Below are 17,936 nucleotides of genomic sequence, written 5' to 3'. Positions count from 1 at the left end.
TCAATGAAACAAAAAGTTGGTTCTTTGAAAAAAATAAGCAAGATTGACAGACCCCTGGTAAATCTGACTAAAATGAGGAGAGAAAAAACCCAAATCAGTAAAATCAGAATTGCAAAAGGGGAGATAACAACAAACACCATGGAAATCCTCGGAATCATCAGAGACTACCTTGAGAACCTATATTCCAATAAATTTGAAAATCTTGAAGAAATGGACAAATTTCTAGATATTTATGATCACCCAAAAGGATATTAATCACCTGAGTAGATCTATAATAGATAGTGAAATTGAAGCAGCAATAGAGAGTCTCCCAAAAGAAAAGTCCAGAACCTGATGGATTCTCAGCTGAATTCTATCAGACCTTTAAAGAAGAACTAATACTAAGTACAAGTATGAACAGGGGCAATGGTATTTATTTGAGGACAAAAGTACAGAAGTAGGATTTTCAAATGAGATAAAATTTTACTTGCCTCCACAGTCCTGAGTTGATGGGTCTGGAAGGTGGAACAGAGGACATAAGAGGTGACTTGATTTTTATTTTCCTGTTCATATCACATATGTAAAAGGATATTCATTCACCTCTGTTCATTAAGTTTTTCTTCCATTTATTTCTTTTAAAATTTTTTGCAGTACTGAGGATTGAACCCAGGGCCTCACACATACTACGCAAGCACCTGCCACTTAAGCCAAGTCCCCAGCCCTTTTGTTTGTATTTTGTTTTTGGAACAGGGTCTCTCTGATTTTGTGTGGGCTGTCCTTGAATTCATGATCCTTTTGCTTCTACCTCTGAGTAGCTGAGATTGTAGGTATGAACCACTACACCCAGCTATGATGTTTTTTATTTTCAAGAACTTTATTATATTTTTGTTATATAGTAACCTTTTTTTGAATAATATAACATTCCCCCAGTTATTTCTAATGATAATGATTTGTATCCCAGAGAATTCTTCTTTGGCTTGATCTTATTTGGGAATCTTTTAAGCTTCATGTATCTGAAAGTCTTTCTCACAATTTGGAAGCTTTCAGGAAATATTTCTTTAAACGAGTTTCTCTCTCCCTCTCTCGCTCTCTCATATCCTCTGGGATGCCAATTATTAGTGTATTCAGATGCTATTTTCACTATCTGTCATTATTTTTTCCTTTTGTTCTTCTAATTGCCTAATTTTAAATAACCTGTCCTTGAATTCACTAATGCTTTTTCATGATTGAGTTTGCTGTTGAAGCTCTGGATTGAATGGTTTATCTCTGTCAAAGGACCGACTGTTATTACTATGGAAATGATAAGCTGTAATTGGTTGAGCCTGGGTCCCTTGCCTGCTTCTGTGGTCAGAGAAGAAGGTTAACAACTAAAAGAAAGACGAGAAAGTTGCTGAGCAAAAGCCCACTACACTTGCTTTTTGTGTTCGGCATTGAGCAGAGAAACTGAGTTCAGCCTAATTTTATTACTTTCAGGTGACTTAATTTTTCTAGCTTGTCATCTGTAAGGAGAAAATGTCTTTCTTAATCCCAGGAGGCAGAGCCCAGAGGATCATGAATTAGGTTGCCAGCCTCGGTTCCATAGCAAGATCCTATCTCAAAATAAAATTTTCAAAAGATATATTTAAATGTGATATTATTTTTATACTTCAAATCTAAGGTTTTTATTGTGAATAAGGTTAGACACAAACCAGAATGCTCCCAAGGAATGGCATCCTGGGTAGGACAAAGCCCCCCGAATTTAAAAGGTCATTGGTGATCTTAAAATATGTTTCAGGTTAGAGTGATTACAATTATAAACTGGATCAGTGTGGAATGTCTCAAATTTCGTGAAGGGAAGCATGGGGGCTTAAAGTGCACAGGAAAGATAATGGGCATTTTAAGGTGGCCGAGGATTTAAAGCATCACGTATAACCTGAGGGGACTAGTAGGATCAAGCATTTGAAGATTTTACTCTATAATAGAGACAAGAACAAGCCAAAAAAAAAAAAAAAGATTTCACACCTAAAGGCTCCAAAACAGTTTCATAAAAGACTTGGGTTTTGAGGGCTCTTATTAGATAATATTTTTGTTTTGTTTTTTTGAGTCACGGTCTCACTATGTAGCACAGGCTGGCCTCAAACTTCTGATCCTCCTGTCACTGCCTTCTGAATTGCTGGGATTACAGTCACGCACCACTACACTATACTCAGCACTGCGAGATACTCTTGTTACCATGTTTTCAAATGCAGCATCTGATTTGGATGTGTTATTAAATAACTGTTTTCTATTATGTAACTATCATTACCTTGTTTTGTTAAGGCCAATGCATTGTTCATTGTGAATACTCAGGTGTCTTCAAACAATTCATTGGTTCTTGCCAGAGCCGCCTCTTTACCCTCTCTGCAGTGTTGGCATCAACAGTTTTCGTCTTTCTAGGTAATGAGTCCTTATATTCTGCACCACAGATCTTTGACGTGGAAACAACCTTCATTTTATTTCACAAATTGTTCCAAATGTCTAGTACTCCACTCTTCTGGTTGCTGCTGAGTAATTGAGGCAGGAACTTCCTAGCAGTTAAACAAGACAATAAACACATATACCCAAAATGTGTTTGCTGGACTGTTTCCCCACTCATCTTGACTCAGGGTGTTTTTAGTGCTGCTTCCTTCTGAAGGAACAACCTTCTGTAAGCCTTGCTTTTCCTCCTGTGGGCTGGAAGAGGACAGTGGAGCAACCAACACACAAAACTCCCATTTGTGCCTGGGTAAAGATGGTGATTCTATAGCATCTTGACATTTCACATCATGAGGTGGGAACATGGCTCTGTACCAGATGCTTCTTGGGTTTCCTCTTCTCTGGAGAGAGATGAAGGAGATCCTTTGTGAGAGGCATGTTCTCCTGGGGAGGTTGTCTCCACCAGAAAGGTGAATGTGATACTTTTTGGGTTTTTTTTTAAGTGGGATGGATGGCTTTAGGACTACATTGAGTCAGTTGTCTTGTTGAGTTTCTTTCTTAGCTCATTTTTTGTTGGTGGTTGTGGTGGTACTGGGGTTTGAACTTAGGGACTCATACTTGCAAGGCAGGCACTCTTCCATGGGATCCATACCTCCTACCCTTCTTGCGTTAGCTTATTTTTCTGACACTTTTGCCTGGGGCCAGCCTTGGACTGCTTTCTTCCTACCTCTGCCTCCATCGTAGCACGTGCCACACACATTTTCCGGTGCTGGCTTTGAACCACAATCCTCCAATCTCCATCATCTGTGTAGTTGGGCTTTTATGTGTGTCATCATGCCCAACTGAGCCATTTTCTATTGTATGTCTTTATTGCTTATTTTTATGTATTCTCTTTTGTAATATAAATAATCGTTAATGTTTTTGGGGTTTGTTCTTTGTTGATCTATCTTTTCTCTCACTGTTTATGTTTTTAGGTTCCTTATGTCTTTAGGTTCTTCCATTGTATTTTAGAAGAGCTTCCCAACTGTTTGCTTAAAAAAAACTGGAAATGAAAGTCATATCCTGACAACTTCAATGAGTAGCAAAATACACATGGAGGTTTACCAGGGGTTTCTTTCTGGAAAGGCATTGAGTCTGAGTTGAGATTCAAAATATTAGTAGTTCAGGCAGGGACCAGAGAGCTTATTAATCTGTCAGTAACGGATGTTAGCCTAGTCAGGTCAATCTCAGACTGTAAACAATTGGTACAGATACAAAGCTTTGCTGTGTCAGCCCTAGAGACAGATGGTGGATGAGAGAGGAAAACCTTCCTTTTTATCCTTCAGAGATTCTGTTTTTTAAGGAGAAGGTTGAAAGTTTTACTTGGTTTCATGAATCTTAAAATCATGGAGATTCTCCCCTACTTACAGCCTATGACGCACTGTGCCCATTTTTCCCTGTTTTTATTAGAGTTCTAGGTTCCCTTGCTGTTTTGAGGAACTTTGTTGGTTCCTGTCTTTTATTAATAGCCAACTATTTCTCTGTGGAAGCTAGAAAACTCTTATCCTTGTCCCTGTGTTCTAAAACTTCAGGTCTTTTACCATGTATTGTGCTAGATTATGGTGGATTCTTTTAATCTGGAAAAATATGTACTTCAATTTTGGGGAAATTTTCAAATTATTTCATCACTAATCTCTTGTTTCATCAATAATCTCCCCCTCCCTTCCTTCCTACTATTTGGATATTGGGCTTTCTGTGCTAGTTCTCTCACCTTCTTTTCTTTTTGAAGATCTTGTTATCCTTTTGTTCTAGTTTCTGAAAGATTCCCTTAATTTTATCTTCCAGATCTTATATTGAAGATTTTGCATTTGTGTCATAGTACTTTTTAATGTATAAGAGCTCTTTTTTGTTTTCTGGTTGCCACTCTAGTATAACATCGTTGATGGTTACTATTTTGCCTAATGTTAATGTAGTTAATCTTGGTGTTTTATTTTGCTGGCATAATCTCTGTTTTCTCCATCCTTCCTTCCTTTCCCTCTCCATTCCTACCTCATCTCCCCTCCTCCTCCTCTATATACATGCACATGTGTTATATTAATCATGTGTAATATTGTAGATGTAAAAGGCTTATTGGACGGTCTAGATCATGAATAGGGCTTGGCAACTGTGACTCATTGTAGTATGATATGACTGAGCCTTTTACTTGTGTCAGCAACATCAGATGTTTGAAATGTTGAGAGCAGAATCTTTCAGTCTCTACCCTGGAGGATAAAGGCTTCTTCGGGCTTGGAGTTACATATTTTTCCACAAATTATTTTATAAACACATGTTCACTTGATTCAGCTGGGTTTTTTTTTTTAGCACAGCACCTCTACTCTTGTGGTTACAGAGGAAATGATCTGTTATATGCTTTCCTTAGGAAAAAATCCTCTAGTCTTTTGCTTGAGGTGGGGAAGGGCCTTGCAAGAAGTAGGCGAGCAGAGAGGGCAATCTGACTGCTTTCTAGTTATATAATGCAGCATTCACACGTAAGAGAATATGCATATTTAAAGAAAAAAAGCACTGACACCATTTAGACACTGAGACAGGACATTACAAATACCCTCCCTAAAAAAAAAGTCCAGAGAGGTTCACCATGATTCCAGTCATCCTCTCCAGTAAGTAACAATTATCCTGAGGTTTGGATCACATTCCTCTGTTTATCTTTTTAGTTTTCAAAACTAAAATTGGAGAACAGGAGACGGGAACAGGTCTTGGCTGGGGCAGGGGGGTGGGACCAGTGGGAGGGTAAAGGATATGGGAGGGTGAATACTGTGCAAATACTGTGTACACATGTATGTAAATGGAAAAATTATACCTATTCCAGGAATAGGGGGAGGAGGGATAAAGGACGGTGAATTCAAATGATATATCTGATATAAGACTTTGGGAAATGCCACAATATACCCCCCACCCAGCACAACAATAAAATTTTAAAACTTAAAAAAAAATTAAAAATGAATAACTCTTCAGTCCCTCTAAAGCCTTTGAATACTTTAGATTTATAATGCAGTGTTGAGTTCTGTTAATAGAATATCATTATCAGATTAGTTACTCATGTGCCAACTATTTAGAATAATAAATGTAGCTCATAATTATAAAACCACTAGCATCTTTACTAACTCACTTCATGAACATGGTAAATGTCATCGTTTATTTAGGTATGCTTTGATATTTTTCAATAGAACGCTATTACTGTCACCACAATACAGATTCTTTGCAATTTTTGTTGCATGTATTCTTAGATATTTTATGTTGTTTGATGCTATTGCAAATTATTTTTCTTTGTATATTTTCTAACTTTTTGTTGATGGAGTAGAAGTACAATTAATTTGTATATATTTGTATATAGCCAGCAAACTTGAAGCTCATTATGCTAGTATAAGTCTATATATTTTTTTGTATTTTCTATGTAGACAGTCATATCATCTGTGAACAGCAAGATTGTTTCTTCCATGTAAATTGTGTCATCTTGTCCTTGAGAGGACCTATAGTACAACATATTTCTTATTTGGGCTCTTATGTGAAATTCTTTCTCATCCATTCTGTCCATTGGGTTGACCATGAGCCCTGATCATTGTAGCTGAGAGAACAACTACCATTTTGAATGTTGCTAGAAACTATTTTGAGGAATTTTCAGAAAAAAAGAAAGCTCTGAAGGTCTTTTTACATTGATAATTAAATATTCCTGCTTAGAAGTGATATTTATTATGTTCAGTGACAACTCATTGGCAAGATATAGTAACATGACCTCACCAAACCACAGGAAGATCAGAGAATTAAGGTTCTCTAGGAAAAACTCTCATTCTCTCTTATTCTCTCTCTCTCTCTCTCTCTCTCTCTCTCTCTCTCTCTCTCTCCCTCTCTCTCTCTCTCTGTTGTGATACTGAGGTTTAAACTCACACTTGTTGGCCAAGCACCACTCCACCATTTGAGCCTTATCTCCAGCCCTTTTTGTTTTAGTGTGTGTGTGTGTTTTGACTTTCAGGGGTTTTGTTCTTCTTTTTTTATTAGCTTATAGTAATTGTAGAAACAGGTTTCATTGTTTGTTTCCATACAGTGTACTTTAATTAAATTCACCCCTCTATCACTCATTCTTATCCCCTTCCCTCCTTTTAAAAACAATTTTAGTGGGTTTCATTGTTCTGTTTTCATACATGCATATGAAGTACTTCAATCTTATTCACTCCTCTCATCTTCTCCTTTCATCCCTCCCCCTCCTGTTGATTCCCATCCACAAACAGTCCCCCATTTTACATTCTTTTCTTAGATCTATATTCCACATATGAGAGTGAACGTGTGATGTTTGTCCTTCTCAGTCTGGCTTATTTCACTTAATTTGATTTCCATTTCCATCCATTTTCCTGCAAGTGACATAATTTCATTCTTCTTCATAGCTGAATAATACTCCATTGTGTATATGAACCACATTTTCTTTATTCTCTCACCAGTTGATTGACACCTATGATGATTCCATAATTTGGCTATTATGAATAGTGCTGTTACAAACCTGGACGTGCAGCTGTCTCTATTGTACGTAGTCTTAATTCCTTTGGATATACGCTCAGAAGTGGTATAATAGGATTATATGGTAGTCCTATTTTAATTTTTGTGGCAGTACTGAGGTTTGAGTTCAGGGGTGGCTCTGTCACTTGGACTTCTCCACCATCCTTTTTGCTTTACATGTTTTATGCACAGGGTCTCATATTTATGCCTAGGCCAGCTTGGACCGTGAAGCTTCTGTTCATGCTTTCCTCCTGACTGGGCTGACAACCATGCACCACCATGGTTGAGATGGGGTCTCACTTATTTTTTAGCCCATGCTGGCCTCAAACTGTGATCCTGCTGACCTTTACCACTCACATAATGAGGATTACAGGCATGAGTCACTGCACCAACTTCTGCTTTAGCTTTGTGAGGAACCTTCATACTGATTTAGGGTTCTTTTGTCTCACCTCCCCCATCTTTACCAACATTCTGACTGGGTTAGATGGACTCTCGGTGTAGGTTGGATTTGCATTTTTTAGATATGGTTTGTTTTATCCCAGACCAGTGTCTAACCATGGTCCTCCTATCTATGCCTTCCTGAGTAGCTGGGATCACAGGTGCACACCACCTCACCCAGCTTATTGATTGAAATGGGGGTCCCAGTAATTTTTTGCCCTGGCTGTCCTTAAACCACATCTCCCAATCTCTGCCTCTTAAGTAGCTGGGATTACAGGTGTGATCCACCTTACCTGGTCTCAGTTCTTAATTCTTTATCATTTCATACATTGCTATTTTATTCCAGTTTAGCAATTCTAATAGCTGGTGTTTTAAGGGTTTAAATTAATTGTTTGATACATAGTCTCATCATGGGAGCTTAATTTTTCATGGGTTTGGGACCTCCTTTATTGTTGTTATAATGAAGTTTTAGAAGTAGGTAAAATGTATTTCATTCTTCATTTCTGCCTGGAACTATCTTGAGCTGAATCTTGAAGAACAGCTCTGACACTGACCTAGACCACAAGCCTGATTATTTATTGACTTGACCTTATTTAATAAGGATCCTGTAGTCCTAAATTGGGGATCCCATCCTCCTGAGAATCTGCATCTGTTTCTGCTATAGTAGCTGTAGCTAGGATGGGTATCAGTGTGACGGCACTCTACCACCTTGAGGATTCTTGCCTAGTGCCAGAATCTTAGCCTCAGCATCCCCTTCCTCCAACTGGCTCATTTACACTGTCCTTTCCTTAGTCCACCACTGCCAGGGACAGTGGTTTGCTAGGCTGGGTCTGGAGGCCACTGTGAGTTTAGAAGTATGATCAGTTTCACCTGATCTGTAAATAAGAGTTGAGTGCAGGCTGGTAGAGCGGGTAGACTTTTCCCACATACCAGGAGAATGGAAAATAGGCGGGAAAATAGCAGGAATCCATCACCGAGGATACTGTGGATGTTACAATAGAAGAGGTTTCCATATAGACTTTATTTAAAATGGGAGGAGCCTTTGATAATCCTTCCTGTGAGTTTTACTTACGAGTTCTAACAAGACATGTCACTTCTGAAAGATAGAGTGCTTCTTTACTCAGAGACTATCTCCTTGATGGAAAATTATTAAAATTATCTGAGTTGAGAAATCAAAGAATCCAGTGTTAAAATTTAAACTTATATTTTAACTCAATAAATCATGTATACTCTTTCTCCTTTTGGAGGGCTTAAGTTTCCATTCTACCATTACTTGCTCTCTGTCTTTAAGTAAGTTACTCAGTCTCTCTGACACTAAGTTTCTTCTTTTGTAAAATAGGGATAATATGATCTGCCTTGCTTAGTTCTTGTGTTAAATGAGCAAATTTAAAAATCTTTAACCATTGTCTTTATTTTTGAATCTAGCATTTTACAATAACTTTCATATGTTTTCTGTTAACCAATTTAATTTTTACATGCTTGTTAATGTACCTTTGTATCACATGGTTTAGCATTAGCAACATTCTAGGATACGAAGCAGAGAGAATATCCACGAAATACAGGTAATTTTTAATTTTATCAGATTCTCCATGAAGACTTTATAAGTGTCTCAGTTCTAATCAAATTCCCTTCTACAAGAGCACATACTAATTAGACCCATCCCTATTCATCCTAGACCAATGTGTGGCAAAACATTCTAACCCATTTTAAGTGAGCTGTTTGCGTCTGCACTCAAATTCTAGGTAAAGAGCAGCTGAGTGTCATTGGAGGCTTTTCTTACACAATGAGGGCAAAGAAAGTTAAAATAGGAATTCACTGAGTGGAAACTAAAGATCTCTAATTAGGAAATATTAATCTAGGACACACAGTGAGAAAAAAACGAATGACCACCTGCTTATAGTGTACTTCCTAAAATAATTGACCCTAGAAAAACTACTGCCATCCCATTTGTTCATAGACCCTACAGCCCTCTTCTGGTAACATCAAAAGTCATATATTCATTCACCTGTACATCCATCCATTTATTCATTGATTCTACAAATAGTGACTATTTTTGAGCCAGGCACTATGCTTTCTGTTTCCAAAAGTTGGTAGGGAGAGTAAAATAATTTCTGAAGATTTTTTAAGGTTATTTTTTGTCTTGGGAAAGCAAGAATAATTTATACAAGAGTTTACTTTTGATCCTACCATAGAGATTAAGTATAGGTATTATATTATTCCTGCCACAGCTTGAATATTTTTACAGAAATTATAAGCATTGAGAAAATGCAGACACTTTGTAAGGATTGTGTATCTATGACATAGTTGTTTGTATTCTAAAGTCAGCATGAAGCAGCTCAGAGTAGACATTGGTGCAATAAAAGAAAAAAAGGCACTATTTAAATTTCCATAAATAGAAATTATTTTAAAGGAAAATGTAAAATAATTGAAATGTCACTGAATGGTGCCTAGAAGACAAGTACACAAGCATGCACAATTGTAAGCTGCCTTCTGTATTTGTGTTCATTTGATAGCTTCTACTCTAAGCCACAGTTAAATACAAAGTACTTTGATGAAGTGTTCTTGAGCCTTGTATTGCTAATAGCCCTGCGGATTTTGCCCTTATCTTCTGTATACCTCGTCTCCTATACACCTTTGCTTCAGCTCCAGTTTCCTAAATTTCTGTGATGGGGTGAAAGAGCATACTGATACAGAAGAAAAAAATATATATATACCACACCTACAAAAGACAAAGTGATGCATTCAGATGATCTAAAATTAAGTCTGTCTCTGTTTATCTCCCTCCTTCCCCTCTCTCAGTCCTTCATGTTATGGTGAGCATGGACAGATGGACAGTTTCAGATTTCAAAATGAATGAACTTATATACACAATGATACGTACTTACAAACACATGTAACAAAATTTATTTCAGGAGAATATCAGAACCTAATGCCAATAAAAAAGATAACACATATTTTACAATTCTCTGTTGAATGAAGAGCCAATGTTAAATCTGACAACCATGCCAATTAGTGTCTGGAGTGGAGTTAGCATTTAATAATGCTTACTGTTACTAGAATCTACGAAATATGGTTATTAAGACTTCATATTTGAAATAAAACAGTATAAAAATACAGTGCCTAGGGGAATTGTGCAATAACTGCTTTTCTTCTTTTCAGTGTCCTTCAAATGCATCAGAAATTTGTTGTATTATTAGGGCATCACCAGGAACTAGACAAATGAAAAGTAAAGGTGTTATTATAAAGAAGAAGAAATATTCTCCTCCTAAAGATATTCCTCCAGGTACAGTAGCATGTATGTAGAACAAACTTTTGGATTATATAAACAGTGTTTTCACTGTAAATCCCTGTGTACATAGGAAATTGGGGTACAAATTGTGTTTGGAGAGTTCTTGCATAAAATGGAAATGGTTAAATTGTTAGAAGCCAGGTCAGGTTTCAGAACCTAAGTAATTTTTTAAATACACATAATTCGTCTTTTGAAAACTTAGCTCATGACATTGACTTAAAATGTATTTACCTAGGATTCTTCCTCTTATAATTAAAATTTCCTGTTGCATTTTTAGTTGCATTCCTTTTAAAGATATAAAAATATTTTTTACATTCCCCCAACATTGGTTCAGCACCTCTTTCAAGGCTTATAAACTCAAAATTAGGGGAGGGGGGCTTGTTATATTTACTGTTGTTTTACTACTTCAATGTATGATTCCTCTGTAGTGGAGCTTTGGAACTTGTTATGGATAAACAGTGCAGCAACTGAAATTTAATAGATTTTATGTGACTTCATTCTATCCAAGCTGCCCACTCTTGACTTTGTCCTCACTTCCTCCACAGTACCTGCCGTGAGCACTGTTTAAGTCTACAGAGATCTTTGTCTTTTTAAATAAAAAAAGACCAGTGAATTCCATGAACATTGGCCCATTGTGGCATTTCTTTTGCTGTGAAGTTTCTTTTATAAGAAGAAACACTGTGCTCTGTAGCAGGGAGGATGAACAACATAGTTACATGCAACTGTTACATGTTGGATCACATGGATGCGTTTCACATAACATGCCAGACACAGTAAGAATGAAAGTGAAGTTTTGGATCTAAGGCCCAAACTCCTGGGATTCCATATGCCAGGTCTGGCCACTTTGCTCCTATATGCCAAATAAAGAGGCATGGTGAAGGGCAGAGAAAGAAATTTCTTACCCAGCCCGGGACACACCATGAGAAGCAACAAAGCAAGCACTCAGTCCATCTTTAGCCATGTTCAGGTCCAGACATGAGCTATAAGTTTAAATAGACAAAGAACTGGGGGCAGGGGGACAGAGGTATGTCACAGGTCATGTCTGGTTGGTCATTATCTAAATTCTTGTTCTGAGAGAGATTCCAGAACCGTAATCCAGAGTTGTTGTCTCCTGGCAGGTTATCCTGAAGAAGCTCTGCTGTTAGAGGTAGTTTCCGTTCTTTGTCATGAAAATGTTTTCAGTTCTGTCTTTCCTGGAATCCAAAGTGATTACAAAGTGACAGCAAAGAGAATGGCTTAGAGCAAAGACAAATACAAAATGAAGGAGTAATGCCAGGCTTTTCTCTTACTTTTAGTTAACTTCTGGGCCCAAGTAAGGAGTCAGTGCTTTTCAACAACAGCAGTTTAAGTACCTGTTACAAGAGAGCATAATGTAGTACAAGCCAGGTAAAACTAAACTATAACATAAATCATGACAGCAGACACCCTTGTGGAGTGAAGAAGTTATTGGGGTGAAGTCTATGGTACTAGTAATGTTCTGTTTTATTATCTGGGTGCTGGTTGCATGAGTGTGTTACTTTTTTAGAAAGATGCTTCAAAGCTTCAAAATGTACACGCATCTATACTGTTTATTTTTTCTTCAGTGCTAGGGCACTGAAAATATACATGCATGTATACTGTTTATTTTTTCTTCAGTGCTAGGCTGTTGTGCTCCAAAGCAAGTGCTCTACCACTTGAGCTAGATGGGATCTCACCAGATTTGCCCAGACTGAGCTTGAACTCATGATCATCTTGCCTCCACCTCTCAAGTAGCTGGGATTACAGACTGTGCCACCACACTCAGCTGTACTTTATATATATATATATGTGATAAGTTAGTAAAATGTTTAAAAATATAAAAAGTAATTTGATCTTTTTGGCTTGTCATATTAGTTTATGACATCAGTTGCTGTCAAAATTCTGGATTTAAATGTGCAACATATCAAAATCAAAATGTGGTTGGGAGGTTTGAGTATTAAGTTTTTAGTTTAATTCAAAGACCCCTGTGATGAATATTGAGCTAATACTGCCACCTCCTGGCTTCTTTTAGGATCTTACCCTAACAGCAGGCTCCTCACCTAAGTAATTCCCTTTCAACTTCTGGCCATTTGTCTCTGCCTTTCCTTCAGTTAAAAATAGCAAAGCCCCAAACTAACTTGTGATCATGATATTTTAAATCTGCAACAACCTATTTTTAGTCCTTGAATTTAAAGTTTTAAATGTAATCTAATCAGAGCTACAGGGTGGAGCTCACTTTGATGGTTTAGGACCCTGTTCAGTGTACTGCTTGTTCATTAACTGGCACTATGCTGATTAAAGAAACATGAAAGTAAACCAAAAGAGATGTGATATAGGAGGTAGTGTGCCATATAGGGGTCTGAAAATGGTAACAGGATAAAAAAGGATGCAGAAAATGTCTATAGTCTACTTTTCTCAAATGTGTGGTACTCTGACCACCTGTACCAGAAGAACTACAGACCTGCTAAACTATAATCTGAAGGTAAGGTATAGGAATCTGAAAATATGTTAAACTTCCAACGTGATTCCCAATAAGCACTAAAATTTAAAAACCATAAAATTAACTAGTCTATTTTGCTCCTATAGAAGGTAATAAATGACCTCACTAGGTTGATAAGTGACTTGCCCAAGTTCATAATTACTAGCTGGGTAAGAACTAGAATCAGACTTTCTAGGAACCAGGAGAGGACTTTTAGCTTTTAACTAGATATACATCTTTACTGAGAAGCTTGAGCTTTAGGAATGATAGCAGGCAGGACTATCACACAGAAAAATGACAAATTGCATTTACGTATTTGAGAGATGGTAGTAGAAATCACCTAATAATAGTACATCCCTAAATCCAAATCCTAACAGTCACATGAGCAAATTCCTTAAACTCTGAATGTTAGCTTGCTATCTATAAAGTTGGTAAAATTATAGTTCTTACTTCAAAGAATTGTGTGGCATTACTGTCTATGTGTAGCTGACAGATAATCACTCATTATGCAACAATTATTTGCTTCTGGGGGTTAGATTAGTTCCTTAAGTCTAGCCTACCACGTTTCTCTTTTGAAAACTGTTCCTTAGTTTTTAGTAAATTGAAAAAGTCTCAACTATGTTGAATGGTTATTATATTTGATGATAAATTTGGTTATGCTATCTCAAGAATAATTTATCAGGTAAGTGTATGTAGTCTTTGACACAGACACAGTGACCTAGTACAAATACATAAATGAAGTATGCCATTTTCCTTGGGGATAAACAAATCAAACTAGTTGATAACATGGAGACCTTTTGAGCCTGTTGTTTTGGTGTTTTGTAGCTATTGACTGGAAAGGTGACGTTCTGTAGTCGGTCACTCGTCAGCATTTATCAAACATAGAGGCCATGTTCGAAATGCAGTTACTCGCTGGTGATATTGAGATAATGACATAGTTGCCCTATTCAGAAAGTTTATATGCTCATATAGGTAGAGCAAGTCCAGTGGGCATATGTACTTAATGGAGATGTATGTGAGACTCTGTTGGTGTTCACAGGGAAGGTAGGGAATCTTCCTGAGGATGATCTGAGGCCCACAGGAATATCCTTAGCACAGGCCTTCTAGATGGACCAGCATAAATAAAAGCTTAAAGCACTAACTGAAATTAGTTATGTTTGGCTTGAGTGGATGGTTGGGCTTTCTGAGAACTGAGGCATATACAGTAATTGGGCACAGACAATGGAGAACCTCCTATGCCATGCTCACTTTGATTTTTTTCTGGTTAAATTTACTTTTTATTTAATCATTCTGGAAAGAAGTGTGGAGGTGAATGGAAAGAAATGAGCTGGGAGTAGAAAGGTCAGGTGTGAGCTTCGTAGAAGTCCTCATGAACAATGTTAAATAAAGATCTGAGCTAGTCTATCTCAAAGAGTGGTGCTCTGGTCACCAAAGGAATTTAGAATCTTTCAGGTCATTGCCTTAGCAATCTGATTCAAGAATTCTGAAGTTTCAGAACCAGTCTAAACTAAAAAAAATAAAACCAAAAAACTATTAGCCAGGCAGGCAGAGTGGCTCACGCCTGCAACCCTAGATACTTGGGAGGCAGAGATTGGGAGGATCACAGTTTGAGGCCAGCAGGAACAAGAGGGAGTTTGTGAGACCCCATCTCAACCAGTGGCTGAGTACAGTGGCATGCACCTGTCTCCTGAGCTTCATGGGGAAGCACAAATAGAAGGATTGTGGTCCAGACTGGCCCAGGCATAAAGCAAGGCTCTATCTCAAAAATAATCAAGACAAAAGGGTTGGAATAGTGGTTCAAGTAGTGGAGCACTGGCCTAGCAAGTGAAAGGCCCTGAGTTCAATCCCTAGTACCACCAGAAAAAAAGAACAGTTGACAGGACTTGGTGATCAACCAGGCACTGGTGCAGAGTAGTGAAAAAGAATGATGATTAGAAGGTGGTTCCTCGGTCACTAGCATTAAGTCAGGAGTGAACATTCTAGATCATAGTGGGAAAATAAAGGTCATGGCCCCAGATATATTTATAAAGGTTGAGAAGGTGAAGAAAAGGTGAGACTAGATAGTTGAGTGGGCTGATTACCCACTTAGGAAGTTAGCCAGAGCTGATATAGAGAGGACAACTGTGAACAAAGTTTTTAGTAAGCGAACAGTGTCTGAAGTTAGTAAAGACAGCAAGGAGGAATAGAGGGTAGGAGAGCCAGGGCTTTCCCAACTTCAGCGTACTTGTACATTACTTGAAAATCATGTTAAGATGGATATTTTGATAACAGTAGATTTAGAATGGGACCTAAGAGTCTACATTTCTAACAATATTCTAGGTGATGCCAATGTCACTAGTCCCCGGACTTCACTTTGAGTAGCAAAGAAATAGATCTCTTGTTTAAAACTTAGCTGCATACCATATTTTCCTGGTTGTCAGACATTGGGGTCCCTCACCCAAAGATTCTGATCTAATTGGCATGGAGTATGACTTAGATGTTGTGTTTTTAAAGTCTCATGTAATTCTAAGGTGCAACAAAATTTCAGAAGCATTGTGGATAGGCTGATTAGGTCGGGGAAAGATGTATCAGAATGTGAAAGTGGCAATGCGTAATAGGTAAGACTGATTGCATAGATTTCCTAGTAGAAGACCTGTGGAAAAAGGCCCAGTAAGCCTGGATTTGGGAAGGAATTAAGATTCATCTGCAACAAAGAGTAAGGAACTCCAAAGGAAAAGTAGGTAGGAGAATGTGAGGGGCTTTCGCCTGGATAGTAGTTAAGAAGGACTAGGATGAGAAGCATGGCTGGGTCAATTCCTCACGTTACAAGGCTGGGGCAGAGGCCTACAATAGCCATTGTAGGAAGCAGTCTTTGTGGGCCTCCTCTGGAGTGTTATTGAGCAGGTTTCTTTGTATCGCCAGAAAGAACTGTCCCAAAATGTTCAAGAAGAGGTGAGCCAGCTTTTTTTTTTTTTTTTTTTTTCCTGGTCTCTAGATTTGTTTCCTGAGTCTTGATGAGTAAAACTAGAGTGACCTAGGCAGCAATAGCTCTGACCCCCAGGGAATGGATATTAATAACTGATCCTTGCTCCTATATTAAGTAATCTATTGTTATATTTTCTCCAGATATTATAATGAAAAATGGCAATATATAACAGCTGTCACTGAATTTTCACTGCTTTGAAGATATGAATGTGAAGTCAAAGTACATATAAGCAGAATGTCTGCCTGAAGTTACAGAAATTAAAAATTGTAAAACTTCTCCAATTACTTGTGGTATATCTTTGTGTGGAAAATCTATCAATGTTCTTGTCATTTGCTTTTAATCAGTTAAAAAATGTTTTTGGGGATGGGTGACAAAGAAAAATGCTTTTCCATTATGCTTCTTAAATACATGTAGTTGTATTGTAAAATAATAACCAAATAGCTTATATTAGAAAATTATACAGTAAAATACATGGCTTAACTATTTTTAAAAAGACAGCATTACGGTACTGTGTAACTTCCTTTGATTGTTCCCCTCCCCCTAAAGTCTATCCTTTCTATGGATTAAAAGTAATTGAAGTGCTAAAAATGAAAATGCTTATGTTATAAACTATTTTTAACAGAACTTAATTGAAACCACATGAGTGAGAGACATAATTCCAGGTCTGACTAAAAGAAACTCTATACTCAAGATCTGCTGAAGCAGGGAATATGTAATATGTACAATCAATCATCCACTAAGTGACATATTACCTCATTCCTAAACAACCTTCTTTTATTATTAACATTATCGTTATGGTAATATAACTCGTAGCACCTGGACAGTGTTCTTACTAAAACAACAAAAATAGTAATTCTGTTATCAGTGAACAGAGTATAGCTGTATAACTGTTGGTGAAATTTTAACTTTGATGAGTTTTACTAATGTTATACATAAAAGTAAATAAGAATCAACGTGTTACAGCTGCTTCAGTTGAAAGAAAATAAAATCTATTAATTTGAAATTAAGTAGCTTATATAATATTTATTTTTAAATAAGTCCTATGAAGATATTCTTGTAAATTATTTAATAAGGCTTTAAGCCACTAGGCAAGGCTATTTTTGAATCAGTGATTTCATCTGAAGGTAAAATAAGGAAAGTTCAGAGAAAATGTAAAAGAGAACATTAGTGGTGGAGCCCTCAACAAAATTTAGACCTATATTCTAAATCAGTACTCAACTAAGTGAGCAACTCTTACGGTTTTAAAAGCAGAAATGTGATAAAACAGTAGGGGATAAGAAATGAAATAGAAGGTCTCTTTCCTGCCTTCAAGGACTTTGTAAACCGAGAGAGAAGGGAGAGAATGACAATGAATTATTTGAAAGTTTCTAATTAGATGATAGGCTCCTGTGAGGAAGAATTATACCTGATTTTTGTATTGAACCTGGTGGGCTTAGAGGAAATAAGCATTTGATAGCTTCACATTGCTGGTTAGGAAAATACAGCTAGCTTACAGAGTTAAATACTTGGCCATAGTGATACAATTTAGAAAGTGATAGAAACGAGGATTTGAATGCAAAGCTATTTGAGTCCAGTATTTTTTTCTATTGACCATAGTGCAGGAAAAGATGAGAGGGAATAAGGAGTTATACTCAGCATTCGAGGTTTAGGAGTGGGAGACATTTCTTTTTTGTTCAGTGATGGGGACTGAACCCAGGGCAAGGACTCTACCACTTGAGCTATGCCCCAGCCCTTTTGTTTTGGTTTTTTTTTTGAAACAGGGTCTTGACAGCTTGTCTGGAACTCATGATCCTCCTACCTGTGTCTCCTGAATGGCAGGGATTATGAGCATG

General features: G+C 37.3%; 1 protein-coding gene and 1 pseudogene across 1 annotated transcript in view; one reads left to right on the top strand and one right to left on the bottom strand.

The window, feature by feature from the left end:
* Meikin (meiotic kinetochore factor) overlaps positions 1 to 11,231 on the top strand; it is a 76,324-nt gene extending 65,093 nt beyond the window's left edge. Inside the window, exons 12-13 of the mRNA XM_074057393.1 lie at positions 10,534 to 10,657; positions 11,209 to 11,231. Of these exons, the coding sequence (XP_073913494.1) occupies positions 10,534 to 10,657; positions 11,209 to 11,231 (147 nt within the window). The remainder of the gene's footprint in view (positions 1 to 10,533; positions 10,658 to 11,208) is intronic.
* LOC109690624 (small ribosomal subunit protein eS27-like) lies at positions 2,591 to 2,850 on the bottom strand (annotated as a pseudogene).
* Positions 11,232 to 17,936: the final 6,705 nt, after the last annotated feature.

Source organism: Castor canadensis, chromosome 16 (genome assembly GCF_047511655.1).
Source record: "Castor canadensis chromosome 16, mCasCan1.hap1v2, whole genome shotgun sequence".
Taxonomy (NCBI): Eukaryota; Metazoa; Chordata; class Mammalia; order Rodentia; family Castoridae; genus Castor; species Castor canadensis.
This window is presented reverse-complemented; position numbering and strand designations above follow the sequence as displayed.